Source organism: Lissotriton vulgaris, chromosome 12 (genome assembly GCF_964263255.1).
Source record: "Lissotriton vulgaris chromosome 12, aLisVul1.2, whole genome shotgun sequence".
Classification (NCBI taxonomy): Eukaryota; Metazoa; Chordata; class Amphibia; order Caudata; family Salamandridae; genus Lissotriton; species Lissotriton vulgaris.
The window spans coordinates 50,146,701-50,166,048 of record NC_141700.1 but is presented as its reverse complement, the minus strand read 5'-3'; the positions used below and the strand labels follow the sequence as shown (position 1 = coordinate 50,166,048).

At 44.6% G+C, this 19,348-nt stretch overlaps 1 protein-coding gene across 1 annotated transcript in view; it reads left to right on the top strand.

Moving 5' to 3' along the window:
• Window positions 1-19,348, top strand: part of LOC147673237 (AP-1 complex subunit mu-1) — a 112,973-nt gene that overhangs the window by 79,427 nt on the left and 14,198 nt on the right. The window contains exons 8-12 of the mRNA XM_086947038.1: window positions 1,053-1,124; window positions 9,028-9,186; window positions 11,188-11,313; window positions 12,931-13,006; window positions 14,392-14,458. Coding sequence (XP_086803164.1) covers window positions 1,053-1,124; window positions 9,028-9,186; window positions 11,188-11,313; window positions 12,931-13,006; window positions 14,392-14,414 — 456 coding nt within the window. The 3' untranslated portion in view covers window positions 14,415-14,458. The remainder of the gene's footprint in view (window positions 1-1,052; window positions 1,125-9,027; window positions 9,187-11,187; window positions 11,314-12,930; window positions 13,007-14,391; window positions 14,459-19,348) is intronic.

Sequence of the window (19,348 nt, the reverse complement as noted above, 5' to 3'; positions counted from 1 at the left end):
TCCCCTGGGACACAACTTGGTGGCCCTCTGAACTTGGACCTGTCACCTAAACTTTCTGGTTCCTTGTTAAGATGTATTCTTCCAAAGTGTACCATGCTTTCAGAACATGGTCCTTGGTGTCGGATTGAGCGTATCATGTACTGCCCAACTGTGTACATTTAAAAACTAAATCGTTAGGCTGACAGCAGTCAAGGCCGTGGGAATCATGGCTGCATCTTCTGTTCCTCATCTAACGTCCCATTCCGGGGTGTCATTTGTGTGCTTATTTCTTGTCGTAATTATGAACAATTCTTGACCAGATAGGGTTTTTTGTTTTCATCACTTGCTTGACAAGTGAAAAACTCAGGTCAAACCCCTTTGTGGTGTGGGCTGTTTGCATAGTATATTATTAGCAAGGCTCCTTGTTTTCCGTTTGTACTGACTTTTACAGATAAATACAGACCGAAAACCATTTATTTTCATGTCTGTATTTATTTATAATTGTGGATAAAATCGGAATTGGGTGCTTTTTGAGTGTTTCTAAATACACTTTGGCATGACTGCCAGGCCAATAACTGTGTGGATTGATAGGTAAGGCAGTCAAAAAAGAAAGACATTTTAGTAAAGCGGTTTAAACAGCAATTGATGTGCACAAGGCTGATACTGAAATGTGCATATTTACATATAAGTACATTGATTTATCTTCTGCGGTTGTTCGTATCACTGAAACCCGGCAGGCATTCAAGCATGACTGCATATTTATTGGTTAAATAAATGTGGAAATATACCAGTTTCAGCTTTATTTTTTTACAAAACCCATAATAAATATGGTTAAATACCGATAAAGTTGACAAAAAATAAATATAAATAAATACAAAAGGGAATGTCAAAAAATAAATACCATAAAACGGGATACCTAATTACTAGGAATTTGATGCAGAATGCCTCTTTCTACTTGTGTGTTGTCATCCTGCTCCACTTTCCTGCTAACATTCACACTGAAGTGTGTGCATGACCACATAGCAACAGTGCTGATTATTAGCATTGACTAATGCCGCGTTTCTGTCCTGCAGGTGAAACCTCTCATCTGGATCGAGTCAGTAATTGAAAAACATTCCCACAGCCGCATTGAGTACATGATCAAGGTTAGTTGCTTTTATATTTATTTACATTAATTCTGCAGTTTTCCTTCTTTTTCTACAGAGAATTTCAAACACAAATTTAATTTATAATTGGACCGATTTATCGAGAGAGGGGCTGATCTGTTTGGTTATGTTTTTCTTGCTTCAACTGGTCTGGGTTTGTATATCTGTTTCAGTAGCCTCCATTTACTGCCTGGTCCAACGAACCCTTTCTCTTTCTATGGCCAGGATTTCAGCCTCGGGGGGGGGGGGGCAATCTGCTGGCTATTCTCTCCAGCTCCTGCTCTGGATTTTCTAGTTCTTCTATGTGCCTGGAGGGGCCTGGCCTACCTCCAGGTACAGGTTTAGGGAAGAGGTTCCTAGTGTTTTCCTCTTCTTCTGTGGTATTGGAACTGGAGCTGTCCAGCCACGTGGACTGAAGGTGAGGTGACCTACAAGTTTACCACCCCCTGTCACCTACAAATAAATGATTTGGTTGAGAGAAGCAGTGTGCTTAGCATCCATTCAGAAAGCTCCAAATTATACCAATCAGTTCATAATACAGACTGATGCCTCTGAACATGGGATCAGAGCGGTCCTATCCCAGACCATTGATGATGGCCTAGACCAATATGTTGCTTTCATTAGCAGGAGGTTACGACCCAGAGAACAGTGTTGGAGTGCCATTGAGAGGGAAGCCTTTTCTGTGGTTTGGTCCCTGAAGAAGCTGAACTCATACTTGTTTGACACCCACCTCCTTGTTCTAACTGACCGTAGGAAAGTGCCCCTTTTTGCATGGATGTCCCACTACGTTTTGCCAGATACATGGTGCCAACTTGACTGAGTGTGCCCTGGGTCTCTACCAATCAGGCTCACAGGACCTGTGTTCTTTCCAAAAAACTGTACCTTTGTCTCCACAATAGGCACCTCTCTGGGCCACCTATAAGTCCCTTGTAAAAGGTACCCCTGGTACCAAGGGCCCGGTGACCAGAGAGGACCTCTAAGGGCTGCGGCATGTATTATGCCACCCTCGGAGACCCCTCACCTTAATACCCACACACTGCCATTGCAGGCTGCCTGTTTTGGTGCAGACCAAACTGAAGAGTTGACATGGCACGCATCCCTGTGTGCCATGCCCACCAACACTGCCTGTGGCATAAGTAAGTCACTCCTCTAGCAGGCCTTACAGCCCTAAAGGCTGGATACACCTTACCATCGGTGAGGATATAGCTGAAAGAGCATTATGCCTCTAGAGTGTCTGTGCCAATCACAGACCCTGTAAGTGCAGTGAAGCCATTTTGAGTACATGGGCTGGGAGTTTGTTTGCAAGAACTCCAGAGCACCACAATGGCTTTACTGAAGACTGAGAAGTTTCGTACCAAACTTCTCAGCACATTAAGCCCACATTGATGCCAGTATTGAATTTAATATAAAATGCACTCAGAGGGCATCTTAGTGATGCCCCCTGAACAACGACAAACCCTAGTGTGGTTCCTGAATGGCTACCCGCCATCTGCCACCACCAGCCAGGTTTCTGGACCCCTGGGTAGAGAGCCCTCCACTCTCTGAGCCCTGAAACAAAGCACATCCTGGGCAGAGGTCTCATGCCTCCTGCACCAGGTGCCCTGGGTCCTTGAAGGGGAGACTTCAAAGGCTTGCTGCCTTTGTTAGCTACCCCCAGCCTCTCCTGCTACTAGCAGCCGGCTCCCACTGGTTCTGTCCCCCACTTTGGGCAGGAGAAGCGGCAGGAAACCCAGGAAGGAAGGGAGGTGTGTCCACCTTTGCCAACTCCACCACTCAGTTGGGGAGGCAATGTGAAGCACACATCTCCGTCCCCTCCATCTTGAAGATGAGGGACCTCCCCCAAACAGGACGATGCACATGCCCCCTCCCACTGGAGGGTGGTATAAGGGATGGTGTAGATACCTCAGGGAAGGGACCCATTGGTCCCAACCTACACACCCCTCTAACACCCCCAAGTCCTGAAATTTAGGGGCACCCCTAAACCTTGCTCTTCAGATTCGACAAGGCAAGAAGAAGGACCGAAGAGCCATGCTGCAGAGAAGAGGATGACAACTGCTTTGGTCCCAGCTCTACTGGCCTGTCTCCTGCTTTGGAACCCCTGCAAGCTGAAGGCTCCAAGAACTCTGGGGACTTGCCCTGCCTTCAAGGAAAGACTGTTTTCCCTTTAACACCAGATTTGTCCATCAGTCGAATCCAGTTCAAACACCGGATCTGGGCGGAACCGCACGTCTGCAGCAGATGTCAGAGTGGCCCAACACCACAGCGAGGTCCCCCGGTGATCCTGACCTGAGATCCAGAGTTGGATGACCTCCTCCGATCTCCACTGTGACAGGTGCAGCCTCATCTTGAAGGGTCCCCCCTACCGATCTGACAAGCACACCCGACAAAAAAAAACAACTATGCACCCGCAGCCCCCTGGCCTTGGGGTGCCCAACCAACAGTGTACCCATGTCCAGCAACACTCCAACTTTGCCTTCTAGTCGCTGGGTCCCTTGTCCAAGGCTCCTATTCCGAGCCTGCAGCATTTCTTTACAACCAATGTCCTCCATTGAGTCTGACACCTATTTTGCACCCTGACGCCGGAGTCCGCCTAGAAGTGTGCTTTTGGTGCCAGCTTTTGGCCCCCCTAGTGCCTACCCTTGACCCCTGGGCCCTGACCCAGAAACCGCAGGTACCTAACTGATCAGTGCTCTTCAGAGTACCCCCTATCTACGTTGGGCCCTCACCTCCCCTTTGACCTCTGCACCCGGCCGCCCCTGTGCCGCTGAGGGTGCACTCTCCTTACCTATTTGACCCTCTGTAAGTGCTACCAGCCCTAAACTGAACTATAAAGCTGAATACTTACCTGGAAGTCACTAACCTTTTCTCCATAGCAATACATTGAACTGTATCATTACATTGCCTATCTGTTCTATTGCAAAGTCTAAGCCTGTATTTAATTGATAATTACAGAAAGCTTTCTTAAAACGGTATTACTGCATTTACAAAACAATACTGTATTCTTGCAAAGTCATACCGCGTTAAATACTTCATGAATTACCTGCACTAAGTGATACTTGGTTCTAAAAATAACAAAATAACTTTTTGTACAACCATTTGGTCTGGAGTCATTCTTTGAGTGTGTGACATCACTTCTTGCCTGAGTATGTCAATAAATGCTTAACACTACCCTCTGATAAGCCTAACTATTCAGCCCAGCTACCACGAACTTGAGAGTAAGGTGTTATCTACTTTAACCTCTGCTATACTTTTGGGTACACTGTACCTCTTGTTGGAATAGTATATACAGAGCCAGCTTCCTACACTGACCACTGACCTCTCAGAAGGCTGATGCAAATGAAAGGTGGAAACCCCAAACTGTTGAGGTGGTCCATCTCCCTACAGGTTATGGGTTTTACAGAAGCACACAGATCTGGGACCGACCGTGCCAATGCAGATGTCCTTTCCACTTAGAAGATGAAGACTGTCTTGGGAAAGGTTAGCCTCATTTGCTTCCTTTTGGTGGGGGAGGGGTAGTGTAGGTAAGAGCCTTTTTGTAAGATAGTTACCCCCACTTTTTGCCTAGTATTGATGCAGTTTTTGGACTGAAAGTGCATTGGGTTCCTGGTAACCAGGTCCCCTGTGCCAGTGCTCATTCCCTAAAATAAGGTCAAATGTTCAATTGTCCACCAGTTGGCAAGGACTTCAGCACTACTGTAAGTAACTAGTAAGTGATACCCCTGGTACCTAGAGCATGAGTACTAAAGAGGGTCACTGAAGGCTGCAACATGTATTGTGCCTTATCAGAGACCCACACACAAACACATGCAGACTGCCATTGCAGGATGCGTGAAATGGTGCAACCCCTTTTGAAAACATGACATGGCTCACAACCATTGTGCCATGCCCACAGACACTGCGTGCAATATATGTAACTCTCCACTACAGCAGCCCTTACAGCCCTAAGGCAGGGCGCATTACATGTGAGGACATATCTGCATGAGCAGGTATGCCCCTATGATGTCTAGGTTGATTCCTCGACATTGCAAGTGAAAAGGGAAGCCATCTTAAGTGCATGTACTGGGCACAGGTCATTACGAGTTACCCAGCTACATGATGGCTTCCCTGAAACCTATGGTGCTTGTATCACACATCTTGTCTTAACAAATCCAATACTGGAATCAGTACGGTTTATTATGACATGCACCCAGTGGGCATCTTAGAGGTGCCCCCTAAAACCTACTACTCCTTTAATGTGCTGGCTGACTGGCATTATCCAGCCTGCCACCACAGACAAGTTTTTGACCCCCCGTAGGATAGAGCCTGCTGCTCTCTGAGGTCAAGAAACAAAGCCTGCTCTGGAGAAGGTGTTCTCACCTTCTGCAACTGGATTGCTAGTGAATCTGCATACCGAGTCCAGAGGCTTCAAAGCCTCTACTGCTTTTGATATACAACCCTGACTTCCTCCAGACCTGGAGACTGTCTGTCACCCCCTGCCCTGAGGCCCATTTGGTACCAGGACTGGCAGGAAATTAGCTATTCAAGTTGGCATGTTGCACATCCAAGCTAGTCACACTCCTAAGGTGGGCTGCCTGATGTGCCCCACGAAAGACTAATTCCACCATCTTTGTTTAGATTGAATTATGAACTCTGGGACAGGGTTATGCCCACTTCCCACAGGAAGTAGTCATGTAAGGGGTGCAGTGACCCCAAGGGTAAGTGGCCCATTGGCTACTACCCTTCACGCCCCTAAATTGAGTATTTAGGTGACCCCCTGACACCAGGAACTTAGATTCGTCTGAGTAAAGAAGAAGGACAGAAAAGAGCCAAAGAACGTGAGAACTGTGGACTTGGCGCCAAACTCTGCCTGCGTTTGGCCTGACAATTGTAAAGACTCTACTTGTCCTGCCAGCTCTTCGCCAACCAGCCAGATTCTCCCTCGAAGTGGAGGATCCACTTGCCTGCAGGCAACGACCAAATTGTCCAGTTCTCTCTTCTACTGACCACAAGGTCCACTGATGCAGCAGCAGCACTGGAGGAGGTCACTGAGTGTCCAGGAGGTCAGCCTCATATTTATCCAGTCTTTGAGACGCTGATCCAACCCAGATGTTCCCTGCACCGATACCCAGGGTACCATAGCCTGTTGCAAGCACCAAGGCTTGTTTATGTTCAGTCCGAACACCACCGCCGCCAAAACATACCTGCATGACGAGGGACTTAATCAGAGGCCAGCTCCACGCCAGAAGTCATATTGCTGTCTTTCTTTTCCCTCTTCTGCTGGTGCACCAAGAACTGGTGGAGCCTCAATGTTGCCGACCCACCTGACAAAACATCTACGCACCAGAGCCCCCCAGCCGATCTTCATTAAAACCATTGGTGGCCCTTGGGTTCTTGCCGACTGGTCTCCCAGTCCCCACTTGCAGCCTTTTTCTTACAGGTGCGTTTCTCATTGACTTTCGCTTGTAGCGTTCGAGGTGTAAAGCACCCCTGCACCCGGACGCACCAGGGCAGGTAAAAGTGAACTAATGGTGCCTGCTTGATCCCCGGCCCTTGCTTACCTCAAGTGTAGAAGAGCATTGTTTTAAGTCAGTTGCAAGTATACCTACAAGTTGTATGTTTCTCCCATGCCTCAAAACCGTTGTTTGACTGTATTTTTGGAAATTCTGTAAAACAATCTATAACCCCGAAAATACTTACCTGATCTCGAGGATCTTGGTGTTTAAAAGTATATAAATATCGATGTTATTTTTACAAATTGGTGTCGGATTTCCTTATTCAATGTGTGCATTGTTTATTCACTCTGTGTGTGTAATAAATGCCTAACACTCCCCTCTGAACAGCCTAAGGCTGCTTGACCACACTACCGCAAACAGAGCACCTTGGTATTGTTGAAGCAAGCCCCTTTTCACTAGTAAGGAACACCTGGACTCTCTGCACAGTATACCTCATTTTGGTATACTATATAGAGAGGCAGCTTTTGAAATAATCGAAATGCACACAGCTCCGTGCACCCCTCTGAAGATAGGCACCCTGGGCCCAGCTCACCCGAGCCAACATCCGCCCTTGCTTCACTTGGCAAATTTGACAATCCAGCATAGTTTTCAAATCCCACAATGCTGGATTTAGCACTCGCATGATTTTTTTTCTTGGCTACGGATCGCTGCTCGGGTTGTTGATGCCTATGCTGGTATAGGGCTCTTAATTGTTTTGGAATTGAACAGTGCATTGACCTAGAGTCAGGATAGATGGGAACGTGCCAGCTTGTACAGGCTGAGAGGAATATGTCCGGCCCAACGAAGGGTGAAGTAAGGACATTTCCCAGGCAATAGCATCGGTCTCCCTTTCTACGAGGGCTCTTGGTGTGTTGCTGCACTCTGATAAACCTGCCTCTGTTCCCTGGTGGGTAGCTCAGCATGAGGTTTGTGGTTCTGTCACAGAAATCCCAACACATCTTCTCTGTGCTTCTCCAAGTCCATGCTCCCAGGGATCCAATGGCACAGAGTAGATGCTCAGATGGCAGCCAGGAATAGGGCTGACAGGAGCACCTGTTTTGGTGCTGCAAGTGGCATTTTGCTAACAATCTGCCTATCGGGGCCTACTGCTCTACGTTGACCAACCCAGAGAGCTCAGTTTTCCTTCCAGATTCTCTTACTTGGGTATTATAGTTGGTACGCAATGTTGTCAGGTTGTCATTTTGTCCTGGTCTGTGATGCACGTGACTGTATCCTATTTAAAAAGCGAATCTTTACGATGGAGTGTGGCCAATCTCCTCAAAGGCTGAACTATTGCTTTTCTGATAACATTGTCCTATAATGAAAACCTTGGGGACAAAATACAGACTTACCCATGTGCTATGTCTAAAGTGTGCACTGAATATGCAAGTGTAAAATTTGTGTACTTGCTCTCTTTTTCAATTCCTGCGTATCCCTCCACTGATTGACTTATCTAATTGGCTGAAATGCTGAGCTGTGAATCTGTCACATAAGATGTTGGCCAATCAGATTTGTCCGAACATACATATGTCTGGAGTACTTCCTTGCTGCAATTGGTTTGCACATTTTGTGGGCTTATTGACTGAGTACGAAATACCGTAGGGAGTTCACAAAAATGGTGGAACTTCCCTCCCCATTGAGGAGTTGCCCTATGCTACATGCAAAAAGGGGTCTTCAGCCTGTCCCTAGAATTTTAAGTTCGAGCTGATCTTACGTTTTCCCCTATGGTCGGATTGAAGTGAGAGTTGACATTGTGCTTTCACTGTCCCACCTCCCATGTACAACCTATTCTGATTACCTGGCCATAGTGAGGCTGCAAACGTAATAGTACTAAAGCAAGACCTGTCAGTGTTAAGCCCTGTACTCCTTGTTTGAAGTCCGTTTTGTGTCACTAGGTCCCTCCTCCAGCCCACGAATAGGCGACTGGCTATTATAACTTTCTTCGTCCTTGCTTTGAAAATTAAGGTAAACTGCTTGGCGGTTGCTACTATTCACTTGAGAAGGTACTCTAAAAAATTATACTTGTTCATGGTCATGAAGCAGAAAGAAACCTAATTTCAGTCAAATATCAGTTGTAGGTCCATTGAACTGTAATCTTAAAACACGACTGCCAGTTCATTGAAAAATTAACAGTTTTTTTTTGTTCTTAAAGATCTGTTTAGGAGCTCTGCCTGGCTGCATGTGACAACAACTTTCACTATTATAGTTCTGATGGTTTCTCTAGAGAATATTTTCTGGTGTAGGAGAACCTGGAAATTATCTTTTGGTTCTGCTTGCCTTGTGTGTACTTGTAATTTGTCATGTGAGCTATTGAAATATGTATGATGCTCTTTTGTTTAAATCACAGGCGCAAAAGAATGTCTTTCCTTTCAGCTACATGATATGAAATTACTTTTGCATTTTTTTCTTTTTTTTAAATCTCTTCGCCACAGGCCAAGAGCCAGTTCAAAAGAAGATCCACTGCCAACAATGTAGAAATTCACATTCCAGTACCAAATGATGCCGACTCGCCCAAGTTTAAGACTACTGTAGGAAGTGTCAAATGGATTCCGGAAAACAGTGAAATTGTTTGGTCCATGAAATCATTTCCTGTAAGTTGTTGTTTTTCTGCCCTTGTCCTATTTATGCATTTGTATGGTCTTTTATGCCAAATGATATTGACACCTTTTTGTTCATTTTGTCTTTTTTTTCGGTTTGTGTGCAGTTCTGTTCCTTTTTCTAGGTCTCAATAAGTTATTGGATGTTTTGTCTATTGATTTTCACTCAAATTTGTTTCACAAGCTTATTTTTCGTCTTTGGTTTTCTGGATTGGTAGACAAATTGGGACTGTTTCATAGTTTACATGCTTTGACTGAAAGTGTTCACATTTATTGTGATTTTAATGTAGACCGATGTATGGGTACTGTTACAGCATAGCTGTCCCGTTCATTGCCAACGGACTCATTCATGTATATTTAGGATATAGGCTGTTTAGTAGGTATTGTGCATTTTTAAATGTAAAACTTGCCTCCTCCTTCAGTCACTTTCACTTTTGAGTTTCACATAGTCATATACATTTATGATTGGTGTTAGAACTTTGGCACCTGTGTTTTGCAGCTTTTGTCATCTGTATTTATTTTTTGTGTCGGTTGTGCTCTTGCGATAGTTGTGGCTTTTGGTAGTAGTGTCACCTAGAGAGTATTCATTGAATTAGTGTGCTTTTGAATATCCTTACAATGTCTTATTTAATCCATTTTTGTTCACAATCCAGATTTTGTTGTGGTGTTTTTCTTGACTTTCCAATTTAGCTCATTGAAGAAACAGCACACGTGTGGTTGGAAGATAACTTTAGGGATTTATTGTAGAACTGAGGTACTTGACCAAAAACGTCTTAGCCCAACAACCACCAGAGGACCTCTGGCTAAAATGTTTCAGTGGAGTACATAATAAGCAATGGTTCTGTGCATAAGACTCTGTAGAAATAAAGAACATACCAAGGACAAATCAATAGAGATTATAACGCTATCCCTGGAGATGACTTCCCTTTCATTTACTTTGTTTTTTAAACCCATAATATGAGTTTTTAGGGGTGAATTTGCAGGCATTGCTTTAGAGACACTAGCAAGAGATTCGAATTTGTACTGTCGAGGCTGAGCCAGTCATCTATAATCCAATGTTGTTTTTTTGATCAGTTGAGGGTGGTTGAGTCTATGGATTTATTCCTGAAGATTTGAAAGAAGAGTTTGGCATTTGGTTCAGGAAGTTATGTGAATGCCGCGTATGCCGTTGAGGCATCTCTTTTACTCCCTGACCGGGTTTGCTGATCTTGCCAGTCATACATTTCTGCAGGTGGTTACTGCATTTAGGCAGCTGAAGCATTATTTGCATGGCTGAGTTAATGTTTCGGAGGAAGAATTGAAAACGTATTTGATGCCAGATACTCTTGGTAGGTTTTATTCGTTAATATTGTTTGATGGTTAACCATCTTCTAGACCGCGGATAACAACAAAAGTGGTTGGATGGCGGTACTTTTCCCGCATGGTTGCACAGCTATGCTCACCACTGACTTTGAAGTTAATGTTTTCTCCTGTCATGGGCATTTAGGCAGTAGTTCTGGAGTGCAATGGGGGAGATAGCTAGCATTTATATATTTTGTTATGGCATGGTTGAGTCCTTTTAGTTCTGAAGAGAATCGGCTGGATAACTGTTGTGACAGAGGATTTAAAATTCCATTAAAAAAAAATAGCTAGTTCTTCAGCATTACTGGGAATGTTTTGTCTGTGATGTTATAAATAAAATGTAGTGCACAGTGGATGTTTCACTTTTAATGTAGTAATTTCACTGTATTCATGCCTCATTTAATCCACAAGGACCTGTAATGTTTCTCCTGCAATCCAATTTCGATCCTTTAAACCAAAATCTGAAATGCCAGAATTTCTGAAGTGCGTGCCCAGAACCTTGGGATATAGAGTGCTGAGCTAGAAATGTTTGAAATATTGAAGAATGGAAGTAGAAAAATTGAAATTTTTACAAATAAGCACGCTCTAATTATGTAGAATTTCATGTGATGTATATATTCTCATCAATTTTTTCATAATTTTTTGGTTTGTTAGGGTGGCAAGGAGTATCTAATGCGTGCCCACTTTGGACTGCCTAGTGTGGAGGCAGAAGATAAAGAAGGAAAGCCTCCAATAAGCGTGAAGTTTGAGATCCCATACTTCACGACTTCAGGAATCCAGGTTAGTGTTTCAAAACAACTTTTTCTTGCTATAATGTAATGTATTAGCTGTGTTGCTTTAAGTGCTATTGCAGCAGTCCGCTTTGAAGTGTATTTGTGAACTACTCATGAAGATTGTAATAAAGTTAATACATGACAGTGCTGTGCCTCTAACTCGTATAGTAGCATCTGTTCATCATTTTAATTTCCTTCCTTACTCCACCTTTAATGGCGTGGCTTCCTTACCTAACAAAGTGGGTAGAGCTGGAGGTCTGCACTTAAAACATGTGAAAATAAATAAATGTATTCCTGTTTTGCAAGTGTTGTTTGCACGGCCTATGCAATATGCATCTTAATAGTGTATTTCTAAACCGAGAAGTGTTAAGATTAAAATATTTTGTTATGTGCTGTTTGACTCCAGGGAACCCACACACCTCCCTCAAGCAATGCATAAAAATGTTAATAGCTGATCACTTGAACTTTTTTAGATAGTGTTTTTTCCTTTTTTTTAAATTTTGTTCAACACATCTGTAATTGATTTGACTCGTAAATCTTTTTTTAAAGATTGTGGGCTTTATAAAATACCTATTTGTCCAAGTGATAAGATAATTCCAATACCTACTTGTTCTTATTAAAAGACAAAAACAAATTACTTGTCCAGTGAATTCTAGGTGGCCTCCTATTTTGACAGCTTTCTGCATATTCATTAAGGTTGGCTGGAACAAAAAGGGACGTGAAGGAAGTGAATTTGCAATTGCTCAGCAGATTGTCGCGTTAGCAAACATTTTCTTTTTTCAACTTTATTAATGCTGATTCCATTTAATAAAGCGGAGTGCAGAGTACAGATCATGACCATCAACACCACGTACTCCAGGAATTCTTAGATCCAAACATTTTAACAGTAACAGTATTTGATCCATGTTGAGCGCTGTCATCACTGTCACATGAGCAAAAATACATATTTGCGCAAATGAAAATTAAATTCAGACCTTTGCTACGAGTAGAGTATAGAGGTCTACTTCTTTAAGCGCTTATGAATTTCTGAAAGTCTTAAATCTGCAGCAGTGCAAGGACCTGTACAATGGCCTCCTATTTACTTTCATGTGGCCATAATAGTTCTTCATTATTAATCTATTTTATAAAAGGTATTCCGTACTCTTGACAGTGAGAAATTTACAACATTCAAGAACCTATGGATGCTAGTCCCAAGCTTGGTGCCAGAATGCACAAGGATAAGGCAAAATACTTGAGTCCATGTCACACGATATTGAATCTGAATGTGGTTAATATGTGAAAGCTAGATTAATCCGCGCAGTAGGGGCCAATGCTCTTAATCTGCAAAGTAGTGAAAGAGCTGTGCTATCATACTATGAACTTAAAATTCAATCCCGGAAAAGTTATGTTCTTTTTAAACATATCTATTGATAATAATAGGAAGATCTAAGTACCTTTTCTTTTCAATGTCTGATATTTCCACCTTTTTTATGTAATCCCCCTTCCTTCCATTTCTTTGGTTGTCTAACAGGTTTTCCCGCTTCTCCTGTCGGAGCTGTACCCAATATGGTTGACGGTTCAATTTCACTTTCCCCAAAGTTATTAAAGTACCAAATAATTGCAGTGGTCCTTTTTGTTTTTTTAGGTCCGCTACTTGAAGATCATTGAAAAGAGTGGCTACCAGGCCTTGCCATGGGTTCGTTACATCACGCAGAACGGAGGTAAAGTTACACTGAATAACCTTTGATGGTCTCAATTATGCTGCATTTTAGGGTGAGCACATTATACAGTTGCATGATACAGACCACTAAAGTTGATGTTTAAGCATACTTTTTGACTTCTACTCATTTTGATATGGCCATTGATCACCTATTTAATACCCTTAACTTTTCCCAGTCGGTGAATCAGGTCCACTTCAAGACTGAGATGAAAGGTGTGATCTGAACTAGTACGAAAGAGTCCAAATGCTTGTTGGCAAATGCAACCAGATTTCCATTCTTTTCCTGCATTTTCTCTTTGTGTCTGAAGGCACCCTTTTTAAATCTATGCACATCTTACAGTGGACCTCCCACACACCGGGACTCCCGCTCCATATTTCACCACTACGTCCATGCCTGTGTTCCATTTCATGAAGTCTAGTCCAATGTTCTTCACACCACAGAGCTTGACACGGGTATCATTTATGTGTGTCCTCGCTGCAATCCCTGGAGAGATCTCTCCACTAATACCTGGTAGATTATTGGTCTTCCAAAAGGAGAGACGTTTTTTAAAACCCGTTTAACACTAATTCTTGAAGCCCTCATACCCCCCAGTCCTAGTTTGCTAGAGCAAAAGAACTAATTTAATTGGTGATAAATTCAATGTATAACTCCTCTTATAACACAATTCCTTCTTTATAGATAATATAAGATGAACTTCTGCATTTCCCCTTAGCAATGACTGTAACTATTAAAAGAATGTCATTGGATTCTGAACTTCTGCTGTACATTTCTCTAGTTTACCTTTTATTACTTTTCGCATTAGTTATGCTCATTATTTTGCATTCTGTTCTGCACATCACTTTGGCTAGTCCCTGGGGAGCACACATTCATATATGTGGGTCAGCTTCTACCTCTTACCCAGAATGCAAAGGTCGTCAAATCAGAATTCCATCCTACAATAGTTCATCAAAATATTTACAAAATTGCTTTTTTTATTCGGTACATCATCATAGTCTTTCCTACAGCTGTAGATGATTGTTGTGTCTGCATGCAATACACCACAATGTGCCAATAATGTTGAGCGTCTTCAGCCAGTTACAGCCTTGAAGCCTTCATTATAACTTAAAAACGATCATTCCAACGATCCACTCATTCCTTTCAACAAAGTTGAGATTTGTACTTACGCATATTGTTGAAATATGAAGCCGCCCTTGATCATGTCAGCTATCATTAAGTAGTTTTTCTTTGTTCTTGTTGAGAGAATACTTGTAAATTAATTCCTTGTTCAGTACTTTAAATAGCTTTTATTAATGATGCAACTTTTTTAAATTCTAGAGTATTTACTTGAAGACCATAATGTTTATTATAAATGCCGCTTGTAAATAGATGATATTCATTTCTCCTAGACTATCAGCTTCGAACACAGTAAGAAGATGTTGTCCTCTGACTGGCGTTGATTGCAAATCTCTTCAGGTACAGAGATCATTTGATATATGTTCTCAAAATCTAAATTATTTATGTTATGAGTTGGAGTCAATTTGAAAAATTACAATGTTTTTTTGGCTTTTAACATTTAGTAGCATTTGCATGATTCATGATCTAAAATGTATTTTTATTTAAAATATAAGCATTTAGATTCAAGATTAATGTAACAGTGTTGTATTTTGATGCATAATACTGTGATTATTTCACGTTTGCATTCTGAGAAAAAAAGTGTTTTGTTGTGGTCGAAACAAACCACCTTAGGGAAAAAAGAGGTTAATGGCTCCTTTTGAAACTACGTGATTGGCTGAGCCTTTTGTAGCAATCCATTAAATAGAGATGTCCAGTTACAGACAAGAGCTAGGCCAGGTTTTGTAAGGTATCCAAGTAAAATAAGTTTATATGCAATATATCTGGATGCAGCTCAGGTATGTGGTCTGTGGTTATCCTGAAAATGTGGCATTGATTACAAGTTACTTACTTCTGATAATGCCTTATCTGATTGACACTGTTAGTTTTAGATTCCTTACTGTAGATTCCTTACTTTAGAATTTACCCCAGGTGTCAGTCTGTATTCAGAGATTTTTTCTTCAGCAGTACCCCGGGGCATTGTTAGGTGGCGGCGTTCGGCTCTGCATTAGTCGGCAGCATCGTGGGAGCCTGGATGATGTCGCAGGACCTACATAGATGCCACCCATGCATGCTGACATCTGTTCTTTCTTTTCACGCTCCATCCTACCACAGATCCTGAGAGAGCTACCCCTAGCCACTTTTGGGCTAACGTTTTAAAAAAAACTTTTTGTCGACAACTTTTTCAAGTCGTAGACTCCTGGTGCATCGAGGATGTCCTAGTAAAGGACCAACTTCAAGCCCTTTGGTCCCTGCCACTGGATGATGTCCATGACGGATCTTCATTTCTCGTGTGCCTCTGGTGTTTGGTGCGCGACCACGACCCGAAGCCGTGCCTTGAATACCAGGCCATGAACCGCAAGGCTTTGCAGGAGTGGTAACGAGCTGCAAGAGGCTCGGCTCTGCATCCCTCCCGTTCGAGGGGTAGATCTCCTGCCCAAATACAAAAGTTCTATGAGGCCTTGTACCTCCTGTTTGGCCAGGCCGACTCTGTCGGGGCGCCTTCGGGCCCCTTGGAGTCGGTCGGGGGTCCTGGGACTTCTACGGCGCCAGTTCTGACCCGGCTCCATAGGCTCCCCGTGGATCCAGGCATAGATCCGGATCGACACTAGTTGATCTCACTCAATCTTCCCTAACGTCGACGGTCCCAGCGTCGACCGTGCCCCTGGTCAGGGCCGACCCCAACCTCATCCTCGAAGTGGACACGGAGCCAGACCGACATCGATTCCAACGCTGGAAGGGACTTTCGTCCCTGTGTTCATTCCAGGCATTCCTTTTTGGCTAGAAGGTGAGGTTGAGGACTGGGAGGGGCCGCTGGACCCTCAACTGACCAGCTTGAAGAACCGGACTGGAGAATGGACCTGGGTGATGACCGTGGTCTGAACACTTACACTGGCTGCTTTCTCCCCCTACCGTGGCAACGAAGGAGGGAGCTTCCTATGCTGTATTTATTTATTTATTTATTTATGCGATTTTATATAGCGCGAACTTTACCCGAAGGTGTCAGAGCGCTTTACATAGGACCCAGTTTCAAACAGAAGGACTGACGGTACAAAAAGAATTAGCAAATTTTTGACTTATATAAGAACCAGTTGAAAACATACGGACTTAGGATTACATGCGTTATAAAAAAGGTACAAACAGAAAAAAATTGCAAATGTACAAGAGATAAAGTCACACAAGGAGGAGATACAAATGGATAAACTCTAGGCATATACTAGTGAAATCTCTATCTACTTAGGAAGGGGATACACATGGATATACTGTAAGAGTCACATAGGAAAGGTAGAGAGCAGAGCGGACTCCTGCATAAACTAGTGATTAGAGTTATCTCTATATACATAGGGAAGGGGTAAGACTGGATATACTCTAAGAGTCACCTAGCAATGGAAGAGAGCACAACGGTCTACTGCATATACTAGTGATTAAAGTTATCTCTATATACATAGGGAGGGGATACACATGGATATACTCTAAGAGTCACATAGAAATGGAAGAGAGCACAACGGTCTACTGCATATACTAGTGATTAGAGTTATCTCTAGATACATAGGGAGGGGATAAGGCTGGAAAAACAGTCACAGCACCAAGGGAGGTACAGAGAAGGGCAGGAAAGTGAGACAACCCAGAGAGGGAAGCAGATAGTAACAAGTAAGAGAGCGAGGACTGTGTCAGAGGCATCAGGAGAGACAATAGAGAGGTCACTAGGACAGAGGGGGGAGGTCAGAGATCGCTAAAAAGGCAGAGGAGAAAGGTAGAAGAAGAAGTGAGTCATAAAAAGAAAATGACGGGGAACACAGAGGACCAGGTCTGAAAGTCCAGGAAGAGGGCTGCCATAGCCAGCAAGTCCGGGGGGAGAAAGGCAGTCCGCAGCAACGGCCGTGTGTCCACCATCGCGTGTCCACCATGTCCTTGCTGCAGAGAGAGAAACTCCAGCCCGGTTTGTCCCCGGAAGCGCGTGGTCCGCTGCTCACCTCTGTCCCGACAGTGCTGCACGCCCCCAGGAGTCCCCAGACACTCAGGATCGGCTCTGTCGGCCGCCTTCAACAATGGACGCCACCCTGGAGCCAGGCGACTGTTGCCGATCGGGGGCCACCTCGTGCCTCGATGTGGTGTTGGGGGCAGCAACCGACTCCCCAGCTCCCAGATCGCCGCCGATGGATGGGCGGCGCCACGACCACGCTCGGTGTGATCGCGGGCTGTGGAGCGACGAGGCAGAGACCAGGACAGCCAAAATGGCGGGCCGTCACCGATCGCCGCCACCCGCCTCTGCGTGTGCCTTCCAGAACTCGCCAGGGAATGGCACTGCCGGAGCGCCGCCACTCCTCCGCTGCGGCCGCAAACAAGTGCCCCCGTGCTGCTCCTGGTGCACAACTCGAGGCATCGGTCCGGACTCCCAGAGCCCCGGCGGGCGCCATCTTGCCACCGGGAGCATGCAGTCCAACTCTCCCCGTTCTGCTGTAGGGAGCGCACCCAGGCATGGCCTCGCGGCATCTCCCAGCGCTGCATGCGCTCCGACACCCGGCCGATGCCAGTACAGGTCGGGGCGACGCCAGGAAGCGGGCAGCATGAGAGCCCGATCGCGGAGCCCCAGCAGGACACGTCTGCCTGCGAGCCGAGGTCCTCAGCCCGACCTCCCTATGGTGGCAGTCAGGACTAACCTCCTGACAGAGGTGCTACAACCTGCGGCTTCCTCTTCTGAACCCCTTTTGCCGTTCAATGAAGCCTTCACAGACATTTTCCTCAGCACCAGGTCCAAGCCCAGCACAGGGGCTGATGTGGATAAGAAGATTGCCTGCCACCACCGCCGGGCTCTGGACATGAGTGGTATGAGCGAAAAGGTGTACAGGAGGCCTGAGCGCCACTTGAGCCGAAAAGTGTCTTCAAGGGAGAGCTGCCTTGGAAACTCCAGCATGTAGAACTGTCGATGTTGCACATTCTAATCTGTGGTGAACAGAGCTAAACCACGCTCTCTCCAATACTGAAAGAGACCTTAAGCCACCTCCAGATATGTACGCCATTCGGGATCCGGCAGGCATCTACAGCTGAGTTTGTTAACTGTGGCGTTAAGAGAAACCTCTAGATGTTGAAGCACCAGGGATATGCCCTTCTGTTCCAGCCCTTGCAGAGGCGCAGGATTTCTTGACAACGAGTCCATGATCGGTCGGAGCTCCAACAGGTTGATGTGGAGTCCGGATTCCGCCAGAGATCAGATTCCTCTGATCTCCACCCCTTCCAGATGGCCGCCTGTAGGAAGCTGGCACTCTATATCGTGGACCAAAATGAGGTACACTGTTTAGAAAGTCAAGGCAAACACCGATTGGTTTAGAAGCAAAAATAACAGCACCAAATGCTCTCTTGTGGTAATGTGGGTGAGCAGTTTAGGCTTATCAGAGGGTAGTGCTAAGCATATGCTGTATTCACAAAGGCAATAAATGACTGATCTGCAAGACGAATCACTGTGTCGCAATTGTTAAGACTGGTGCAGGCAAGGTTTGGCTCACAAAAGTCCTCAGCAAGTCTTCTGTTTTCACTTTCTCCTTCGCTTGATCCATGAAGTTTAAGTTCCTGGTGTTCGGGGGGCCACCTAAATACTCAATTTAGGGGCTTTAAGGGGAGTGACAAGTAGTAGCCAATGGGCTCCCTATCTTTAGTCTGACTACACCCTCTATATGACCACTTTCTGTGGGAAATGGGCATAACCCAGTCCGAGAGAACTGAATTCCACCAAAACCAAGACCGTGGAGTTCTAAAACCTGTGTTCACATCAGGTAGCCCACCTTAGGGGTGGAACTGGCTTGATAGTGGACAATCCTCCTGACTATAATTTTCCCACCTGTCCTGGTGCTAAATGGGCCCAGGGCGTGGGGGATGGCCTCTCCACTAAATGGAGAAGCCGTGGTCGCATAACAAAGGTGGCAGAAGCCTTTGGACCCTGCTTCCTTGCTATGCAGATCACTGGCCATCCTTCTTCGAGGAGGTGTCTGTGGTGGCAGGCTCAATCAGTCAGCGCACTAAGGTGTTCTATGGGTTTGTGTATAAATAAATCAGTCACTGGAATCAGTGTGGGTTTATTAATACGAGATGTTTGATAACAAACATCTTTGGCTTCAGTAAAGCCATCGTGTAGCTGGGGTCCTCGTAAGTACCAGGGTCCATTTCATGTTCTTAACAAGCATTTGCAATGCAATGGTCTCGGCATCATTAAAGGTAGAGCTATTGGCATTGCTCATGACATTTCTTTTTTTTTCT